The 20,481-nt window shown below is 42.6% G+C and overlaps 1 protein-coding gene across 1 annotated transcript in view; it reads right to left on the bottom strand.

Moving 5' to 3' along the window:
* Positions 1–12,977: 12,977 nt before the first annotated feature.
* PCNX1 (pecanex 1) overlaps positions 12,978–20,481 on the bottom strand; it is a 132,231-nt gene continuing 124,727 nt past the window's right edge. Inside the window, exons 37-38 of the mRNA XM_078853321.1 lie at positions 16,924–17,063; positions 12,978–13,290 (exon numbers count right to left, since the gene is read on the bottom strand). Of these exons, the coding sequence (XP_078709447.1) occupies positions 16,926–17,063 (138 nt within the window). The 3' untranslated portion in view covers positions 12,978–13,290; positions 16,924–16,925. The remainder of the gene's footprint in view (positions 13,291–16,923; positions 17,064–20,481) is intronic.

Here is a 20,481-nt window from a genome sequence, read left to right as displayed (position 1 = left end):
GGAAGAAAAGTAAGAGGCCAGTATGACTCCATCAGAAGCTCTTTAATGACCTGAAAATCAAAAAGTGGAGACATGGACAAATTGCTAAAGAGGAGTATAAAGACTAGCACAAGAATAGCACATAGGGACAAAATCAGAAAGATTAAAGCACAAAATGAGTTACGCCTAGCAAAGGGCATAAAAGGCAATCAGAAGAGGTTCTTTAAATACATTGGAAGCAAAACAAAAGAAAGTGTAGGTCCCCTACTTAGCAGGGAAGGAGAGCAAATAACTAAGGCCATCAAGAAGGCTGAGGTGTTTAATGCCTATTTTGTTTCAGTCTTCACTGAAAAGGAAAATGGTGACCAGATATTCAACACAATTAATATTAACAGCTAGGGGGAAGACACGCAAGCCAAAATAGGGGAAGAACAGGTTAAAGAATATTTAAGTAGGATGGATGTATTCAAGTCAACAGGGCCCAATGAAATTCATCCAAGGATACTTAAAAACTAGTTGAAGCAATCTCAGAACCTTTAGCAATTAGCAAGTACAGTATCTTCGAAAATTCATGGAGGACAGAGGACTGGAGAACAGCAAACATAGTACCTACCTTTAAAGAGGAGCACAAGGAGGACACCAGGAGTTAGACCAGTCATCCTAACTTTGATACCTGGAAAGATACTGGATTATTAAACTATCAGTTTGTAAGCATTTAGAGGATAATTGGGTTTTAAGGAATAGCCAGTATAGATTTGTTAAGAACATGCCAAGCCAATGTAATTTCTTTCTTTGATGGGGTTACTGGCCTGGGGGAAGCTGTAGACTTGTTATATCTTGATTTTAGTAAGGCTTTTTGACACAGTCCCACATTATATTTTCATAAGCAAACTAGGAAAATGTGGTTTAGATGAAATTACTATAAGGTGGATTTCACCTGGTTGAGTAGTTATCAATGGTTCACTATCTAACTGGGTGGGCGCAGGGTCAGTCCTGGGTCTGATACTATTCAATATTTTAATTAATGATTTGGATAATGGAGTAGAAGGGTATGCTTATAAAATTTGTGGATGACACCAAACTGGGAAAGGTTGCAAGCACTTTGGAGGGCAGGATTAGAATTCAAAAGGACATTGACCAATTGGAGAATTAGTCTGAAATCAACAAAATGAAATTAAAGAGAGACAAGTACAAACTACATCACTTAGGAAGGAAAAATCAAATGTACAACTACAAAATGGGGAATAACTGGCTAGGTGGTAGTACTGCTGAAAAGGATCTGAGAGTTATAGTGCAGAGGTGGCCAAACTTACTGACCCTCCAAGCCACACATGGCAAACTTCAGAAGTTTGAGAGCTGGGGCACACCTGCTGGGGCTTTGGCAGGGGTGGGAAATAATATTCACATGGGGCCACTCCATGAATTTTGGTGAGTTGTCATGGGCCACACATTTCTACTATATTAATGAAATTTTTAAATTCTACCCCTCCACTGCAGTGCCACATAATAATTTGTGCAAAAACTGAGGGGGCAGGAGAGGGTCCGGGGTCTGGGAGGAAATTTGGGTGCAGAAGGGAGCTGCAGGCTGGTGCAGAGTCTTGGGGTGCAGGAGAGGGTGAGGGGTGTAGGCTCTGGAAGGGAGTTTGGGTACAGGAGGAGGTTCTGACCTGGGGCAGGGGTGCAGGCTCTGGCCAGGAGGTGTTTACCACAGGCGGCTCCCGGCCGGCAGAGCAACAGGGCTCAAGCAGGCTGCCTGCATGCTGTGGCCCCACACCGCTCCTGGAAGTGGCCAGCTGCAGGCACGTCTCTGTGCGTTCTTTGGCGGGAGGGGGCCAGTGGGTCTCTGTGTGCTGCCTGTGCCCACTAGCACCTCCCCTGCAGCTCCCATTGGCCGGTTTCCAGCCAATGGGAGCTGTGAGGATGGCACTGGGGCAGCACACGGAGCCACCTCCCCCAAACCACACAGAGACATTCCAGCAGCAGCTGGCCACTTCCAGGAGTGGCGTGAGGCCATGGCAAGCAGGCAGCCTGCCTGAGCGCCCCGCTGTGCTGTGGGACTTTTAGCAGCCTGGAGATCATGAGGACAGAAATGTTAGTCATGGCGTACCAGACAGAAATGTTAGATGGGCCAGATCCAGAAAAATCTTATTTTTCCCACCACTGGGCTTGGGGCTTCAGCCCCCTCCTCCTGCACGGTAGATCAGGATTATTATCCCCATTTTGACAATAAGAGAACTGAGGCATAACAAAAAGAGGTTAAATAACTTGCTGAAAAGTTCCAGCTCTACCACTAACTTGCCGTGCAAAAGAACCCAGAACTCCTAACACCTAGTCCCCCATGTTCTTCTCTGCTGCTTTAGGGTGTTGACAATTTTTGGCTGTTGTAAGGGGTAAAAAGTACTTGGACCTTGCAGGAAGAACTGTTTCTCCCCAATTTTCTTTGAAAAATACATTCATTTACATTATTTGTTTATTGTCTGAGATGTAATACAGCTTTGCAATGCCATTTTAATGTAGGAATTTATTTCCCTGTCATGAAAACTGATTATGTCTAAAACAGTTAGAAGATCACGCACCATAATGTAATGTACAGATGAACTAATAATCACAGCCAATGTTGAATTCTGAACCAATTATTCATTTCACAGGCCACTTCCATTCATTATTACACAAGAGATAGATTTTAAAATGCAAAGCAAGAAACTGGAGACTGCTGTAGAATGTGCCTCTCATAAGTGATCAGTCAAGGTAACCATCCTACATACAGAGAATTCTCCAAAGAGAAAGTCCTGTAATAGCTGGTTAAACAGTAAACTGGAGGCAGTGGTGAGGCCTAAGCCAACATTTACAAGGATTTCTTCCACTAATTTGCTTAACAGCAACCAGCTGTTTAGAAGTGGCTATGTTACAAGCCCAACAATAGATCATGAGACATCGTATATCTGGAGACTGTCTTCTACTGCCATTAAGTACCATCCTTACTGATGCATCTGCCCACCAGCCTCACTGAGGGCTTTGAGATCTATGGATGAAAAGTGCTATATAAGAGATAGTGATTATTATTAATTATTATCCAAAAACAAGCTCAAGGGTGGAAGTTACCCCTCAAACCCTCACCCTTGTCTGTAATCTCCCCATAATTTGAAACATAGCCCCCATCTTTAGGGTTTCAATTTGACTCAGATGTAAATCTTTGATTCTTCAAAAGCAAGTCTCCTAGTCAATGGGGAAATACTGGAGTGTATCTTACCCCACACACAGTTTTCACCAAAAGGGCCTTGCCGGGTGATAGGGTACTGAACTGGCACACAAGCAATCAAGAGTTCAAATCTCAGTCTTGTCTTTCTGCTTGCAAGCAGGAGATAAGAATGAGAAGGACTTTAAAGTAGGTTCAAAGGGGGCAGGTGACAAAAATCCATAGTAAGCATAAAAAAGGTGATCAGTTAAAGAGAGTTAAATGTTTCAAGGAACATGAACAACTACAGCAGGGTCACAGAAGCAACAAGAGGGAAATCAGTAAGGAAATCTGCTCAATATCTTAGATGTTTGTACACAAAATCAAGGAGTATGGGGAATAAACAGGAAGAACTGGGAGTATTAATACAAAAGCTAAAGTATGACTTACTTGGCATCACAGAGAAATAAAGAATATATACACTTGTTCTGAGGTCCAGAAGGAGGCCAGTTGAAAGTCTCCAGGTAAGATAAAAGGAGAAAAAATAGGGGTGACCTCATGGTAGGGATTGGTTCTACTATAGATCACCAATCAGGAAGAGAACAAACAGAAGTATCTAAAAACACAAGACTTGGTAGTAATGGGAGACTAAACATCCAAGCATCTGTTAAAGTAGTAATATGGCAAAACACAAAAATTCCAATAAATTCTTGGCATTCCAAGAACTGGGAACAACTTCCAGAAAGTGAAGGAAGTAGCCAGGGGGACAAACATTTTAGACTTCTTTGTGACCAACAGGGAGGACTTAGTAAAGAATCTGAAGGTGGAAGGCAATTTGGATGAAACTGATCATGAAATGATAGCTTTCACTATTCTAAGGGAAGGAAGGCGTGAGAGCAGCAGAATAAGGACAATGGAATTCAAAAAAGCAGACTTTAAACTCAGACAACTGGCAGAAAAGGTCTCATGAGAAGAAAATCTGAGGGCTTGTCTACACTGGCACTTTACAGCGCTGCAACTTTCTTGCTCAGGGGTGTGAAAAAACATCCCCCTCCCCCCCCCCCCCCGAGTGCAGCAAGTTTCAGCACTGTAAAATGCCAGTATAGACAGTGCACCAGGCCTGGGAGCTGCACCCCCAGCCCTGGTAGCTGCGCCCCTCATGGAGGTGGTTTTTTTAGAGCGCTGGGAGAGAGCTCAACCAGCGCTCTGCCGCGACTACACATGCCTCGTCAGTGCTTTAACATTCCCAGGGTAGAGTAGCCCTAAGAGATAAAGGAGTTCAGGAGAGCTGGCAGTTTCTCATAAAGACAGTATTAAAGGCACAACTGCAAACTATTCTGATGTGAAAGAAAGACAGGAAGAAAAGTAAGAGGCCAGTATGACTCCATCAGAAGCTCTTTAATGACCTGAAAATCAAAAAGTGGAGACATGGACAAATTGCTAAAGAGGAGTATAAAGACTAGCACAAGAATAGCACATAGGGACAAAATCAGAAAGATTAAAGCACAAAATGAGTTACGCCTAGCAAAGGGCATAAAAGGCAATCAGAAGAGGTTCTTTAAATACATTGGAAGCAAAACAAAAGAAAGTGTAGGTCCCCTACTTAGCAGGGAAGGAGAGCAAATAACTAAGGCCATCAAGAAGGCTGAGGTGTTTAATGCCTATTTTGTTTCAGTCTTCACTGAAAAGGAAAATGGTGACCAGATATTCAACACAATTAATATTAACAGCTAGGGGGAAGACACGCAAGCCAAAATAGGGGAAGAACAGGTTAAAGAATATTTAAGTAGGATGGATGTATTCAAGTCAACAGGGCCCAATGAAATTCATCCAAGGATACTTAAAAACTAGTTGAAGCAATCTCAGAACCTTTAGCAATTAGCAAGTACAGTATCTTCGAAAATTCATGGAGGACAGAGGACTGGAGAACAGCAAACATAGTACCTACCTTTAAAGAGGAGCACAAGGAGGACACCAGGAGTTAGACCAGTCATCCTAACTTTGATACCTGGAAAGATACTGGATTATTAAACTATCAGTTTGTAAGCATTTAGAGGATAATTGGGTTTTAAGGAATAGCCAGTATAGATTTGTTAAGAACATGCCAAGCCAATGTAATTTCTTTCTTTGATGGGGTTACTGGCCTGGGGGAAGCTGTAGACTTGTTATATCTTGATTTTAGTAAGGCTTTTTGACACAGTCCCACATTATATTTTCATAAGCAAACTAGGAAAATGTGGTTTAGATGAAATTACTATAAGGTGGATTTCACCTGGTTGAGTAGTTATCAATGGTTCACTATCTAACTGGGTGGGCGCAGGGTCAGTCCTGGGTCTGATACTATTCAATATTTTAATTAATGATTTGGATAATGGAGTAGAAGGGTATGCTTATAAAATTTGTGGATGACACCAAACTGGGAAAGGTTGCAAGCACTTTGGAGGGCAGGATTAGAATTCAAAAGGACATTGACCAATTGGAGAATTAGTCTGAAATCAACAAAATGAAATTAAAGAGAGACAAGTACAAACTACATCACTTAGGAAGGAAAAATCAAATGTACAACTACAAAATGGGGAATAACTGGCTAGGTGGTAGTACTGCTGAAAAGGATCTGAGAGTTATAGTGCAGAGGTGGCCAAACTTACTGACCCTCCAAGCCACACATGGCAAACTTCAGAAGTTTGAGAGCTGGGGCACACCTGCTGGGGCTTTGGCAGGGGTGGGAAATAATATTCACATGGGGCCACTCCATGAATTTTGGTGAGTTGTCATGGGCCACACATTTCTACTATATTAATGAAATTTTTAAATTCTACCCCTCCACTGCAGTGCCACATAATAATTTGTGCAAAAACTGAGGGGGCAGGAGAGGGTCCGGGGTCTGGGAGGAAATTTGGGTGCAGAAGGGAGCTGCAGGCTGGTGCAGAGTCTTGGGGTGCAGGAGAGGGTGAGGGGTGTAGGCTCTGGAAGGGAGTTTGGGTACAGGAGGAGGTTCTGACCTGGGGCAGGGGTGCAGGCTCTGGCCAGGAGGTGTTTACCACAGGCGGCTCCCGGCCGGCAGAGCAACAGGGCTCAAGCAGGCTGCCTGCATGCTGTGGCCCCACACCGCTCCTGGAAGTGGCCAGCTGCAGGCACGTCTCTGTGCGTTCTTTGGCGGGAGGGGGCCAGTGGGTCTCTGTGTGCTGCCTGTGCCCACTAGCACCTCCCCTGCAGCTCCCATTGGCCGGTTTCCAGCCAATGGGAGCTGTGAGGATGGCACTGGGGCAGCACACGGAGCCACCTCCCCCAAACCACACAGAGACATTCCAGCAGCAGCTGGCCACTTCCAGGAGTGGCGTGAGGCCATGGCAAGCAGGCAGCCTGCCTGAGCGCCCCGCTGTGCTGTGGGACTTTTAGCAGCCTGGAGATCATGAGGACAGAAATGTTAGTCATGGCGTACCAGACAGAAATGTTAGATGGGCCAGATCCAGAAAAATCTTATTTTTCCCACCACTGGGCTTGGGGCTTCAGCCCCCTGGGAGGCACCTTTTAGGGCTTGGTGCTTCAGCCCCATTCCTGCTGAAGCCTTGAGCCCTGGGAGGTGCGCCCCACGGGGTTGAAGCCCTGAGACACCCCCCTCCCTGCTGGGCAGAAGCCTCTATCCCACCACCTTGCTGCAAGGCAGAGGTCCTGAGGCTCCAAGAGCCACACCTTAATGGTAAAAGAGCCGCATGTGGCTCGCAAGCCACAGTTTGGCCACCTCTGTTATAGTGGACAATATGATGCAGTTACAAAGGCTAACAACATTCTAGGGGGTATTAACAGGAATCTCATATGTAAGACATGGGAGGTAATTGTCCTGGGCTACTTGGTGCTGGTGAGTCCTCGGCTGGAGTATTATGTCCATTTCTGGCCACCACTCTTTGAGAAAGATGTGAACAAATTAACGATAACCTGACTTGTGAGGAAAGGTTTTCTAACAAAACTGGGAATGTTTAATTTTAAGAAGAGAAGACTGAGGCGGGACCTGATGTTAGTATTCAAATATGTTGACTTATCAAGAGGAGAGTGATCAATTGTTCTCCATGTCAGCTGAAGATAGGACAAGAACTAATGGGCTTAATTTGCAGCAAAGGACATTTAGGTTAGATATTAGGAAAACGTTCTAACTATAAGGGGTAGTTAAGTTCTGGAATAGGCTTCTAAGAAAGGTGTGGAATCCCCGTCTTTGGAGGTTTTTAAGAACAGGTTAGACAAACATCTGTCAGGGATAGTCCAGGATGGTTTATTTGATCCTGTCTCAGCCAAGGGGCTGTTCTTGATGACCTCTCTAGGTTCTTTCCAGCCATTCATTTCTATTATTCTGTATTGGAGGAGGAGAATATATGCACCCCAGGTACAAAAGAATTCACACATTACAGCCTTATTGGCTCTTTCAAAGACGAAACTGTGTCTACCCAAAGAAAACAGGATTCTGCCTTTGGTTGCTGTATATTATAAGAGCATGAATAGGGACTAGTATGATCATTCTGCGCACAATCAACAACAGGCAACCATTTGTGAGGAGGGTAATTTGCTGCATCTCATGAGAATACAATATCAGTACCTTAGAATCTCTACCATGTGGAGAACCTGGTTCTCAGATGAACCTCACTGGTGATGGGCAGAGAAGAGTCACAGAAGAAAACAAGAGACAGTGGTCGTGATATGGTCAGATGGAGAAGTCTTAGCACAAATGAGGCCACGTCAAGTGTCTGGAATGCAAAAATTATTAGGTTTATTCATTAAGTGTAACTATGCCTACTACATTTCAAATCTTTTGTCTCTCCCTTTACCCATTGTAAGAGGCAACCTCAAGTGTCTGTTTTCCATAAGAAACAGAAGAATTTTTACCTTGTTGGTTGCACCTGCCAGCCACTCCCCTGAGTGAATCTCCAAACCTGCTCCATTTGACTTAAAGGAAACTTGCGGTGGTTTTTAACCACTCTCAGAGAGCACAACAGAAAACGTCACTTTATCAGAAAATGCAAGTTAAGCAAGGAAACAAGAAAGCAGTATTACAAGATACCAGAAAACATTTCAAAACCCTGAGTGCTCTGAAGTGGGCAGATGGGCAATCCTTGGGGGCTACTGACAGAAAATGCAGACTGACGTGTGTCAAGACAGGAAGAACAGACACAGGAAGTAGCTTTTTCTAAGCACTCATTTCCAGGGGAACATTTCAAGTACAGATATAGCTCAAGGATCCTCAGTCAATATTTCTGAGGCATGTTACCTGGGCATATCCCAGCAGACGCTGAAGGAAAATTACAAGCCAGTAGTAAGATTCACTCAGATAATAACGTTAAAATTTAAACAAGTGATAGCAGGTATAATGAAAACTAGACAAGTTGGCCTTACATGTCACAGACATCCAAATGTCTTGGAAAGTAGGTGGGATACTGGAAGAGTGTATGTCCCCTCCAGTATCACGTCTCTTTTTATGAAAGCAATTATTCTAGACATTAACCAACTCATATTAACCATTTACATAACACCCATCCAATCTTAATCAGACATTCTGAAGGTCCAACAGAGCAGCTGGATACACAGCTTACTTCCCCAGGGATATAAAACAGCATACACTAAATAACAACAACAACAAAAATATTTAGCACTTATATAGCACTTTTCATCCATGGATGTCAAAGCACTTTACACCTCAATTTTATTGATGGAGAAAACTGAGGCATAGACAGTAGGATGTTTTTCCATTAACACCTATGACCCAAAGCCATCCACATAATAAAAGGCTCTGGGTGTTAAATCTAGCAGTTCCAGAAAGTTTAGAGTAATGACAGAAGGAGAAATAGAAAAGGAGTACTTGTGGCACCTTAGAGACTAACAAATGTATTTGTTATTATTTATTTATTTATTTGAACAAATTTATTTGAACATAAACTTTAGTGAGCTACAGCTCACTTCATCGGATGCATGCATCCGATGAAGTGAGCTGTAGCTCACGAAAGTTTATGCTCAAATAAATTTGTTATTCGCATCCGATGAAGTGAGCTGTAGCTCACGAAAGCTTATGCTCAAATAAATTTGTTAGTCTCTAAGGTGCCACAAGTACTCCTTTTCTTTTCGTGGATACAGACTAACATGGCTGCTACTCTGAAAGAAGGAGAAATAGTTAGTGCCAGACACAGGTGGACTAGATTCAGTTTAGCCGTAGTGGAGGAAATATCACCACTTCCAGTTGCTGCCTGGTTAGATGTGCACAAGATGTTTTGATGGAACAAAATGCACCATTAATAACAAACAGTACCCAACTAAGAGTGACACAAAAGGTATTTTGTAATTGCTTCTAGTACATCAGAGTGCTTGCTCTTCCAAAGAGATCTGCTGTCTTATAATTCACATTGGGATGAGCAGCTAAGAATCTTTCTTTCTTCACAACTGAATTAATGTGCAACAACACTCAAGCAGTGAGAAACATTTAGAATGTATTAGGCTTCTTCTCAGTGGGTGTAGGTAACAATAAGGGGTAATCAGTCAAAGCTCTGGTAAATATGAAATGAACAAGAGAAAAAAAGTTAATGTACCATGGCAATTACATTGCTTGGGCTGGGGGAGGAGAGGAACAGGCTTGCTTCAAAACCCCGAGGTTTCTATGGTGAAGGAGGAAGGAGACTGGAGTAATTTCTGTTCATGGAGAATTTAATTTCAGACTCTCTCTCCTTCATCCCCTTAAAATAGCTTGTAAAATGTGCCAGATTGACAAGACTGGAAATTGTCCTTTAAAAAAAAGTGTTTCTCTTTTTATTGAGTACAGTCTTTTCCCTGTGATTTTGAGAAAGTGTGTGTTTGCACATGTGAGGAAAAGACTTTTGAATATCAGCTGTATGAAGAAATATTTTGGCTGCAAGGAGGGGATTGGAAGTGGCTAATGTGGCTGTGAAACGGTGATGCCTTTTTCTGTGTATTGTACCTTCACATTTCTAAGAACTCTGCCTGCGTGCAAAGACGGCAGCCATTTTATTCTCAGTGTTACTAAGTATATCTTACAGAGGAGAGAGACCCAGTGCTCTCATGGAGATTTTACTTAATAGACTTTTCTTGTTTTCCTTAATGAGAAGTAAGAAGCCATTTAGAATGAAAATACATCACAGTATATGGGAACATTACATGGAAGAAGCTGCCTTAGAATTTTTTTTTGTTAAACATAGCTCTAGTTCCCAGCAAGGTGAATTGATTTAAATCAGAATGATTGAACTCACCAATTTTAATCTTGCTTTAAATCAGCAAGCAGGAAACCTTGATTTAAATAATTTATTTTAATCATGTTTTGCCTTTATATTTTTTAGTTATTTTCCTAAAGAAGGGTTGATTCCCATTGGCTGGTAACCATTAAAACATGTTAATTTGTAACTAAATATAGATTTTACATGAACTTTGGTGCTTCTCTTTGCTGACCTGGAGGATACCCTATATCTATATACATTTATTTAAGCAATTACATAGCTTAAATTTTTACTTGTGATTTGTTGTCAAGCTCTATTTGGATGGAAATTCCAGTTCAAGTAAAAATGCACAAAAACAGCATTTTATTTGTGTTTATTAAATAAAACTGTGTTGAACTATGAACTAAGAAAAAAGTTTTAAATGCAAAACATATTTTGATAAACTAACTGATTTATTAAACAAAGGGAAATATCATCTGTAGTTACTGAGTTGAACTGATTGTTATGGCCACCGTGCGCTTACGAGTCTAGAAATAGTAGATCTCATCCTCTCACACATAGTTTTTTCCCCATAGATCAGAAGAAGAAAACAAGCTTTCCTGCTTTTTCAACTCCGAAATGGTTCCTTAACTTTGAATGAACTAGTCATTCAACTGAATTAGTTGAATAAACCGAAGAGGAAATATTCTTTCTGCACCTGCAGAAAAAGCTACTGCTATCGAAAGCTATTTTAGCACTTCAGCAAACTCTGGTCCTGGTCCTTAGCCAGTGAGTGCCACTAGTTCAGTGGTTTCAGTTTGGCAGCAAAAAGTAGTGCTTAATATTATTTCTTATATTTCATTTGAATTATTTTAATAGCTGATAATAAATGTAAGCCTGAATGTAGACTGGCAATTTTAAATAGGTTTATTTAAAAAATAATAATATATGACTATTTAATTTAAATTAAAAATCCAATTTAAAACAATCCGTCTTTTTAAAACCATAAAATTTTATACACTCTGGTTCTCTGGTTTGAGAGCTCCTAAGGTTATTTAGTGGGAATGAACGGGCCATTGCTGTAGCAGCATTGTATGCAAGGTCAAATCACATATTTGGGGCGTTCATCTCTAAACTCTAAAACAACATAGTTAATGGAGACAATGCAGAGGGGATCCTTGTTAGGGCCACCCCCACTTAACTCCACTCTGTTAGAAAGATGAGGAAGAGGTTGTTTCTCTTCCTTTGCATGTCTTTTCCCTATTTCACTCTTGTTTGTCTTTTCTTCTGTTGCTATTTTTGTCTCTGTTCCTCTCTTCTCACTCACTACCCTGTAACAGCATCATTAGGAGCCAAGGCTTATTATTATTGTTATGATTAAAGTGACCTGCAAAGAGGAAAAAAACGGATTTGTGCCATTTTCCCTTTTTGATATATGAAGAAGACCTGAAAGTAAATTTGTGGGCTTTTTCTTTCCTCCTTTTATTTTTTTATTTTTTATTTTTTTAAAGTCAGCTTCTTCTTTTTCTTATTTGAAATTCTGGTCTTTTCTACCCTGCTTTCCCTGGAAGACTAAGAAGAACTAGAGAACTGGTAGATTTATGACAGAGAGACCACACAAGTGAAACCTAATTAATGGATGGCGAAAAAGTCAAGCCTCTGGCCCTTCAGCACTGAAACCTCCAGCCAACCCTCCACTAAAACCAGAGAAGAGCAGACATGACATCCCTGCTATTTGTAGGATTATGAGAAGCAGCCACACAAACTCTTTTTGGGGTAGAGGTGAAGGAGAAGTCACTTTCAGGCCTTTACAATCTGTCAAAGAAGCAAAAAGAGCACAAACCCCATGTTTTCCCTTTACAAGTCATGGTTAAGTGTTCACATGTGATCACTGCTGTATAGGACATAAAAAAAGACAAGGTTCCCAGCCTAAGAAACTTACAAAGGACTAAGACTGAGCACTGAAGTACTTTATATATTGAACCAATTGGGTTCAGAAACTAAACCCCCATCTACACTAGAAAAATAATCAGTGACACAGGATCCCCTCAACTAAAGCAGAAAACAGTCCATCCATTAGTATAAACTGGGCCAAATGGTTTATAACACTAGTCACAGAAAGCCCATGGTACAACAAGGTATCTAGAATTTTTTTTGCTATGACAAATGTTAGAGTTATACTCATATCTACTAATGGCCAAATAATTTTCTTTCATTGTTTACACAGAACAGAGAGGCCTGCAAATACCCATTATTATAGGGTATAATATAAACACCAAGTATAAGCACCCCCTACTAATGCACAATCCTAGTCAGTTTATCTTTTTAGCCCATTCTGTTGATAAGGCAGTATTGGTTAAAAAACTAATCTGGTTTACAGGGGAAGTAAAGGAAACTATAAAAGTATCTAACAAATGGGAGAAAGGGGAAGATGATAGTAATGAATATAAATCAGATTCTAGGAATTGTAGAAAATTGATGAGCGAAGCAAAGGGACAAGGAGAAATCTATGGACAGCAGAGTTAAAGAGAATAAGGAGTTTTTAAAAAAAGAATTCTGACAATGGTATTAATCTATTACAAGATGGAAATGGTAAAATTATAAATAATGCAGAAAAATGCAGAAAAGTTCAGTAACTATTTCTGTTCTGTATTGGGAAAAACACAAATGATATAGGCATATCATATGATAACTCTCTTTCTTCAAGTGCTTCCTCATGTCCATTCCAATGTAGGTGTGCACACCCTAGATACATTGCTGCTGGAAAGTTTTCCCTCAGTAGTATCCATCAGGTTGGCTCTGGTGCCCCCTGGAGTCGCACCCTCATAGTGCCGGTATATAGGGGGTCTGTGGCCTTGCCACCCCTCCAGTTGCTTCTTATTGCCCGTGACGGTCGCTGGAACTTCAGCTTGTCTCTTGCGTTTCACAAGTGTTTCTTCTCAGTGGACTTTTCTGTAAAATAATTGTAAATAGTTACTGTTAGTATTAGATTAGTTCTTAGCTAAGTAGTGTAGTATAATTAGTAGCATTCCCCACTTAGTGGGACTAGCCCACTGTGGGCACCAGGGTATGCCTCGGTCCCCAGGGTTTAAACTGTGTGCAGCGTGCCACAAACCAATGCCTGTTAGTGACCTGCACAAGAGTTGCCTTAAGTGTCTTGGAGAGGCCCAGGTGCAGGAATGGTGCAGGATCTGCAGGAGCTTCAGACCAAGGACAAAAAAGGACAGGGACACTAGACTGAAGTTCCTCTTTATGGAAGCAGTACTCCCTCCCCCTTCGGCACCGACTCAGGTGAAATCAACATAGTGTATTTCTAGGTCAGTAAAAAGTGCCCCAGTGTCTCTGAGGGAGACGCAGTGCCATTCTGCGTCCCCGGCACCAAGAAAGGAATCCACACCGATGGTCCAGGATTTATGACACTGACATGAGTCCTTGATGCCAAGGAAGTCAATTCCAGCGCTCACCATCGCCAGTGGTGAAGAAAAAACAGAAAAAGATGGCACTCTCTAACCCCAAGGTCTACAGGCCATAGGGATGCGGTCAGTGTGACCCATGCTGAGCCACTTAGAGGCAGCAATGGGGCATGTGGCACTGTCAACTCCGGCCCCAGGAAGGACGCGTGAGTCTGGTACCTTCGGACTCCCCACCTAGGGAGAGCCACCACAGGGTGACAGCCCTGACTCTACTGTCGACATTGAAGGCTTTTGAGACAGCAAGAGACTTCCTTTCCATCCTGGTGCCACTATCCCATACCATTTGGGAGATGTCAGCAGCAGCATCAGAGCTGAGGGATACCATGGCACTGAGGCCGGTACTGGCAAAGGGTAAGCTAGCCATGATAGTACAGCATAGATCCCCTCATTCACAGCACTGCTCTCTGCAACTGCCCCGGTCGCCAAGAAGCAACTCCTTGGCCTCTGAGTCAGAAGCAGAGTCCTGCGCAGGCGCAGACATTGCTCCAATCAACGGCACCCTGTGGCGGACATGAGCCAGGGCATGCTACCAGTGGCCATTTTGGAGCCCCTGGGAATTCCAATCTATCCAGGGATCCCAATCTAGAAGATTCTTCTCTGCGATATCGGAGGCATGAGCTCCCCTGCCCATCTCCCTCAGAGCAGGGATTGGTCCCTGGTGCCGCGCCTGGTAGCAAACCGTAGGACTTCCCCTCAGAGGACTCATCTGGAGCAGAGGGAGAAGTACAGGGCCTTGTGCCTGTACAGGCCTCATCATCTTCCTCCTCCACTGAGGCAGTGGGGCCCGGGGCGGGGGGCGCGCTTGCGGACAGCTATGACGCTGACCCAGGATGATTATAGAGCACACCAGGAACTCATGCAGAGGGTAGCCCAGACCGTGAGCATAAAACCAGAAGATATCTCTGAATCCTCCCATGGCTTAGTGGATATTTTAGTGACCTCAGGACCATTATGCATGGCCCTGCCATTGAATGATGCCATCCTAGAACCTATAAAATTGCTCTGGCAGACCCATGCATCCCTCCAACCTACTGCCAAGAGGATGGAGAGGAAATACTTTGTCCCTCCCAAGGTGTATGAGTTTTTGTATTCAACCCCCCACTCCCACCCCTCAGGCTCGCTGGCCATTTTGATGGCACATGAAAGGAAGAGATAGGGGCTAAAAGGGCTGTCCCCTAAGGTCAAAGATGCCATAAGACTTGACTCTTTTGGCAGAAAGGTCCACTCTACAGGTGGCCTCCAGTTAAGGATTGCCAACAACCAGGCTTTCCTGGGTCGGTATGACTAACTCCTGGACTGCAATGGCAAAGTTCAGGGAGCTCCTGCTGTTGGAATCCAAGGGTGAATTTTTGGTCCTGGTGGAGGAAGGCAAAGCAGTAGCCAAAGCATCCCTCCAGGTGGCTCTGGACATGGCAAACCCTGCAGCCCGCTCCATGGCTTCTGCAGTGGTCATGAGGCAGAGCTCCTGGCTTCAGTCTTTGGGACTGCCCTATGAGGTCCAGCAAATGATCTAGGACCTGTCGTTTGAAGGCAAATTGCTCTTTTTAGAGCAAACTGATTCAAAACTCTATAGTTTGAAAGACTCAAGGGCTGCTTTGAAATTCTTGGGTCTGCATACACCAGCCCCCATTAGGAAGCACTATAAGCCCCAACCAATGGCCTGCATTTATCCTCCACAGACCACAGCAGAGGCAGGAATACAGTAGGAGAAGGAACAGAGGCTACAAGAGGAGGCCCCCATCCCAATCCTCCTCTGCTCCCTTGAGACATTTGGCAGGGTCTAAGCAGGCCTTTTTAGAGTGTGCCTGAGGACAGCTTACCAGGACAGTGTCTGGATCTTATGTCCCCTGCATCTGTGGACTGCTTATCCCTCTTCTGTCAGGCTTGGGCCCTCATTACCACAGATCACAGGGTACTGTGCACAGTAGAAGTGAGATACACCCTTCAATTCAGTTGTTCCCCTCCTTCCCACCCTGCCTCCCTGTCCCTCTTTAGGAATCCTTCTCATGAGAGACTTTTAGCTCAGGAGGTGCAGTTGCTCCTAAGGGCAGGAGCAGTGGAGAAGGTTCCACCAAAGCTAAGGGGCTGGGAGTTCTACTCCAGTTACTTCCTAATCCCAAAGGCCAATGGTGATCTCAGACTGATCCTGGACCTGCGAAACTGCAACAGATTCATGAAGAAACTGAAGTTCCACATGGTATCCTTGGCCTCCATTATCCCCTTTCTAGATCCAGGGGACCGGTATGCCACCCTCAATTTAAAGGATGCGTATTTCCTGGATGCTGAAGTTAGACATTTTAAAATCAGTAGTTCCAAATAGCTTGCATCCAAGAGTTTTAAAAGAGCTCAGTGGACCATTAATGTTGATTTTCAATAAGTCAACACTGGGAAAATTCCAGAAGACTGGAAGAAAGCTAACGTTGTGCCAGTATTTAAAAAGGATAAACAGGATAACCAGGGTAAGCATAGGGTTGTCAGTCAGACATTAATCTCAGGCAAGATAATAAAGTGGCTGATATGGGACTCAATAAATAAAGAATTAAAAAAGAGAGTAATATAACTAATACCAGTCAACATGGATTTATGAAAAATAGATCCTGTCAAACTAACTTGATATCTGTTTTTTGAGGAGATTACAAATTTGGTTGATAAAGTTAATAGGGTTGATGTAATATAGAGTTCTGTAGTGCATTTGACTTGGTAGCGTAACTGATTTAAAAACTAGGTCAATATAAAATTAACATGGTACACATTAAACGTATTAAAAGCTGACTGACTGATAGATCTCAAAATAAAAATGTAAATGGGGAATCATCATTGAGCATGTGTGTGTATAGCGGGGTCCTGCAGGAATCAGTTCTTAGCCCTGTGCTAGTAAACATTCTTATTGATGACTTAGATGAAAACATGGAATTATAACTGATAAAATTTACGGATGACACAAAAATTGGGGTAGTGGTAAATAATGAAGATGACAGGTCACTGATACAGAGCGATCTATATTGCTTGGTAAACTGGGCTCAAGCAAACAATATGCATTTTAATACAGCTAAACATAAACATATAATCTGGGAAACAAAGAATGTAGGCCATTGTGAAAGGATTGACTCACTGCTAGCACCTCCTTGTAGCCAGAACTGGTGTAGCAGCTCTCTTCCTGTTGGGTACCCCCTGCCAATGGTCGCTCTGCCTCTGCGGAGATCTGCCTCTTCCTGCAACTTGGCCCTCCAGCAGGTCACTGAAGTCTCTCCTCTTCCAGGGTAATCCATGAACAAAAAACAAGGGGAATTAATGCAAATAAACTGAGCTAACAGGAAATAGAGGGGAATGATTCCCTATCAAGGTGTGTTAGAATCTGGCACCCCCTTCCATCAGGGAGCAACCATTGGGCAACAGCCGCCTGGGAAGCGCCTGCTTCAGTCAGCCCTTTCCTTGAGAGTGGAGGGCCAAAAATCTGTTTGCTTCCCTGTTCTACCAGTGAGTGAGCTGCTCTGCTTCCCTTTTAGAGTCCTCCTCTAGTCTATGCATGCATCATGCGTGGTGGGGCAGAGCTGCCTGAGCCCAGAGCAGCTCCTTAATCCCTTGTTGTCGAGTGTGGGCTTTGTATACCTCACCACAGTTATATTTACAGGATGGGGACTCTATCCTGGGAAGCGGTGGCTCTGCAAATGCTTTAGAGGTGGTGGTGGATAATTGGCTGAACATGAGTTCCCAGTGCATTGTTGTGTCAGAAAGAGCTAACACGACCATTTGATGCATAAATAAGATAATCTCAAGTAGGAGTAGAGAGGTTATTTTACTTCTGTATTTAGCACAGGAATACCATGTCCAGTTCCAGGGCTGACAATTCAAGAAAGATGTTGATAATCTGGAGAGGGTTCAGAGAAGAGCCATGAGAATCATTAAAGGATTAGACAACCTGCCTTATAGTGACAAACTCAAAGAGCTCTAGCGCTATAGCTTAACAAAGAGAAGGTTACAGGTGACTTGACTATAGTCTATAAGTACCTCCATGGGGAAGAAATACATGGTAATGGGCTCTTCAGTCTAGCAGTGAAAGGTATAACACGATCCAATGGCTGGAAATTGAAGCTAGACAAATTTAGGAGTGGAAATAACGTGTATATTTTTAACAGTAAGGATAATTAACCATTGGAACAATTTACCAAGGCTAGTGGTAGATTCTCCATTGCTAGCAATTTTTAAAATCAAGACTGGAAGTGTTTCTAAAAGCTCTGCTCTAGAATTACTGTGGGGAAGTTCTATGGCCTTTGTTATATGGGAGTTCAGACTAGATGGTCACAATGGTTTCTTCTGGCCTTGGAATCTGTGAATCTTGAGCTGACCGCTAACTGGGACTTCGGAAGTGTCTGTATGCCAGGACACTGCAGGATTACGGCAGGAGGAGAGGAAGGAAAGTATTGATCAGAAAACATCAAGGGACACAGAGACATAGTGGGAGATGATGAATACATGGCTACTCAGCTATACTTTGAGGCACTCCTGCACAGAATAAGTATAACACAGGCAGTGGAGGTTCCCTCCAAACAAACAGTCACCTTTTCTTGTTTTGGAGAGACCCAAAAAGAGATTTGAGTACTGTCGTCCACTCTCATTCAATCCTTGGCTTCTCTGCTGAGACTACCAACACAATGTTTGCTTGTTTGTTGAAGACAAAGCCAATTCCTACACAAACATTTGTGATAGATAGATAGAACAACATTTGGTTACTACCCGCTCATACCTCTTTATCATCACCAAGCCATCCAGTCCTATCCTTTCTTCCTCCACTCAAATGTTCATGGCTTAAACTAGTTCTCTAGAAGTACTTTGCTTTTTGCTGATCTTACGCAAGACTGTATATAGTTGTTTTTTGGCACCCCCCTTGACATGGTTTGTGTTGCATTATGGATTTTTTTTAAATTTAAGAGCATATCCAGTTTATTGAAAACAAATTGTTCTGTCTTCCTATGAGAAGTTTCATAGCCACTCAGTTCATCCCACATAATGTCGAGGACAGCAGGTTGACTATTATTGGCTGTTACAAACAGATAAAAAGGGAAAGGAAGAAGCAGGGGTGGGGAGAGAATGTGTTAGATGTGCCCACCCAGAATATCACCAGTGACCACAAAGGTAACTTCAGCTAAGAAGTGGTTGGATGAGTGTTTATGTGAACATACCAAGTCAGGGTTGGCTTGAGCTGGTTTCCAGGTGTATGGGGATTTCTTCAGTGGCCCTAGTGCAGCACTGAGAACGAGCAGACAGCCTGAACTCATAGCTCTGATGGACATGAATAGCCAAACTCATCTCAAATAGGTGATTAATCCTAAAGCCTAAATGATGGCAAATTAAATGTGAGCACTTAACTTTACTGCTTATTTTAGCAGTCTGGATATTCTGACTGGGGATCATCTAATTCCTGGAGACAACATAAAAGCAAGCAGAAAAGCAACTTTGCAAAATGTATGTAAAGATTGCATTTTAATATTCCCTTCATGCCTGGGCTTTCCAATTACTGGGCGTGGCACACACCAAAAAAGTTACTCTGGCTCTTCTACTTCTTCATGCCAAGAATGTAATTTTATGCTAATTAAAAAGAATAGTGTTTATCCTGAAGCCTCCTCTCAAACTAGTTGGTTGGGTCAGGCAGGCTGCATTAATCGCATTGTTATTGGCCATTGTTCCACAGAACCCATGCATCTCACTTCCTTCCTTGTTCCAGCACAAAGAGTAGGGTTTTCACAACTAGCTCCCCTAGTATACACAGTGCTGTGAAGGCTAGAAAAAAGGAAGCAAAGCAGATGAATCTGTTGAGGTCAGATAGGTACACTGCATATAATTTAAATAGGCATCCTCAGGAGACTGCCAGATGTAAGAGAAATCCCTCTCCTATATGGGATGTATAGATGCTGCCATCTGCTGGCAGGTTTCTAATTTTTAAACCTTTACCTGTGCAAGGGAAGGTGTATAGGATTAGACAAGTTCAGTGATCAGCGAGGACTAGTCAGGTTTCATTTGCATTTAAAAGGTTCCTGGAAAAGTTAGGTTTGGCAAAATGCTGATGTATGAGCACTGGGGGGTGGGGGTGACTGGACAGACAATGAATTCTTCTAGTAATGTCTCTAAAGTCTATCACTATAAGGCATGTTTTCCAGTCCTTCAATCATTTTCATGGCAGGTGAAATTCAATGTTGATAAATGCAAAGTAAAGCACTTTGGAATACATAATCCCAACTCTACATATAAAATGATGGGATTGAAATTAGCTGTTAGCACTCAAGAAAGATCTTGGATTGTGGATAATTCTCTGAAAACATCTGCTCAGTGTGCAGCAGCAGTCAAAAAAGCAAACAATGTTGGGAATCATTAAGAAGGGGATAGATAATAAGACAGAAAATATATTACTTCTATATAAATCCATGGTACGCCCACATGTTGATGTTGTTGCCCAAACTCAAAAAAGTTATATTGGAATTGGAAAAGCTTCAGAAAAGGGCAACAAAAAATGATTAAGGGTGTGGAACAGCTTCCGTATGAGAAGAGATTAATAAGATTGGGACTTTTCATCTTGGAAAAGAGACTATGACTAAATTGGGGGGATATGATAGAGGTCTGTAAAATCATGACTGGTGTGGGGAAAGTAAATAAGTGTTATTTACTTCTCATAACA

Source organism: Lepidochelys kempii, chromosome 6 (genome assembly GCF_965140285.1).
Source record: "Lepidochelys kempii isolate rLepKem1 chromosome 6, rLepKem1.hap1, whole genome shotgun sequence".
Lineage (NCBI taxonomy): Eukaryota > Metazoa > Chordata > Testudines > Cheloniidae > Lepidochelys > Lepidochelys kempii.
This window is presented reverse-complemented; position numbering and strand designations above follow the sequence as displayed.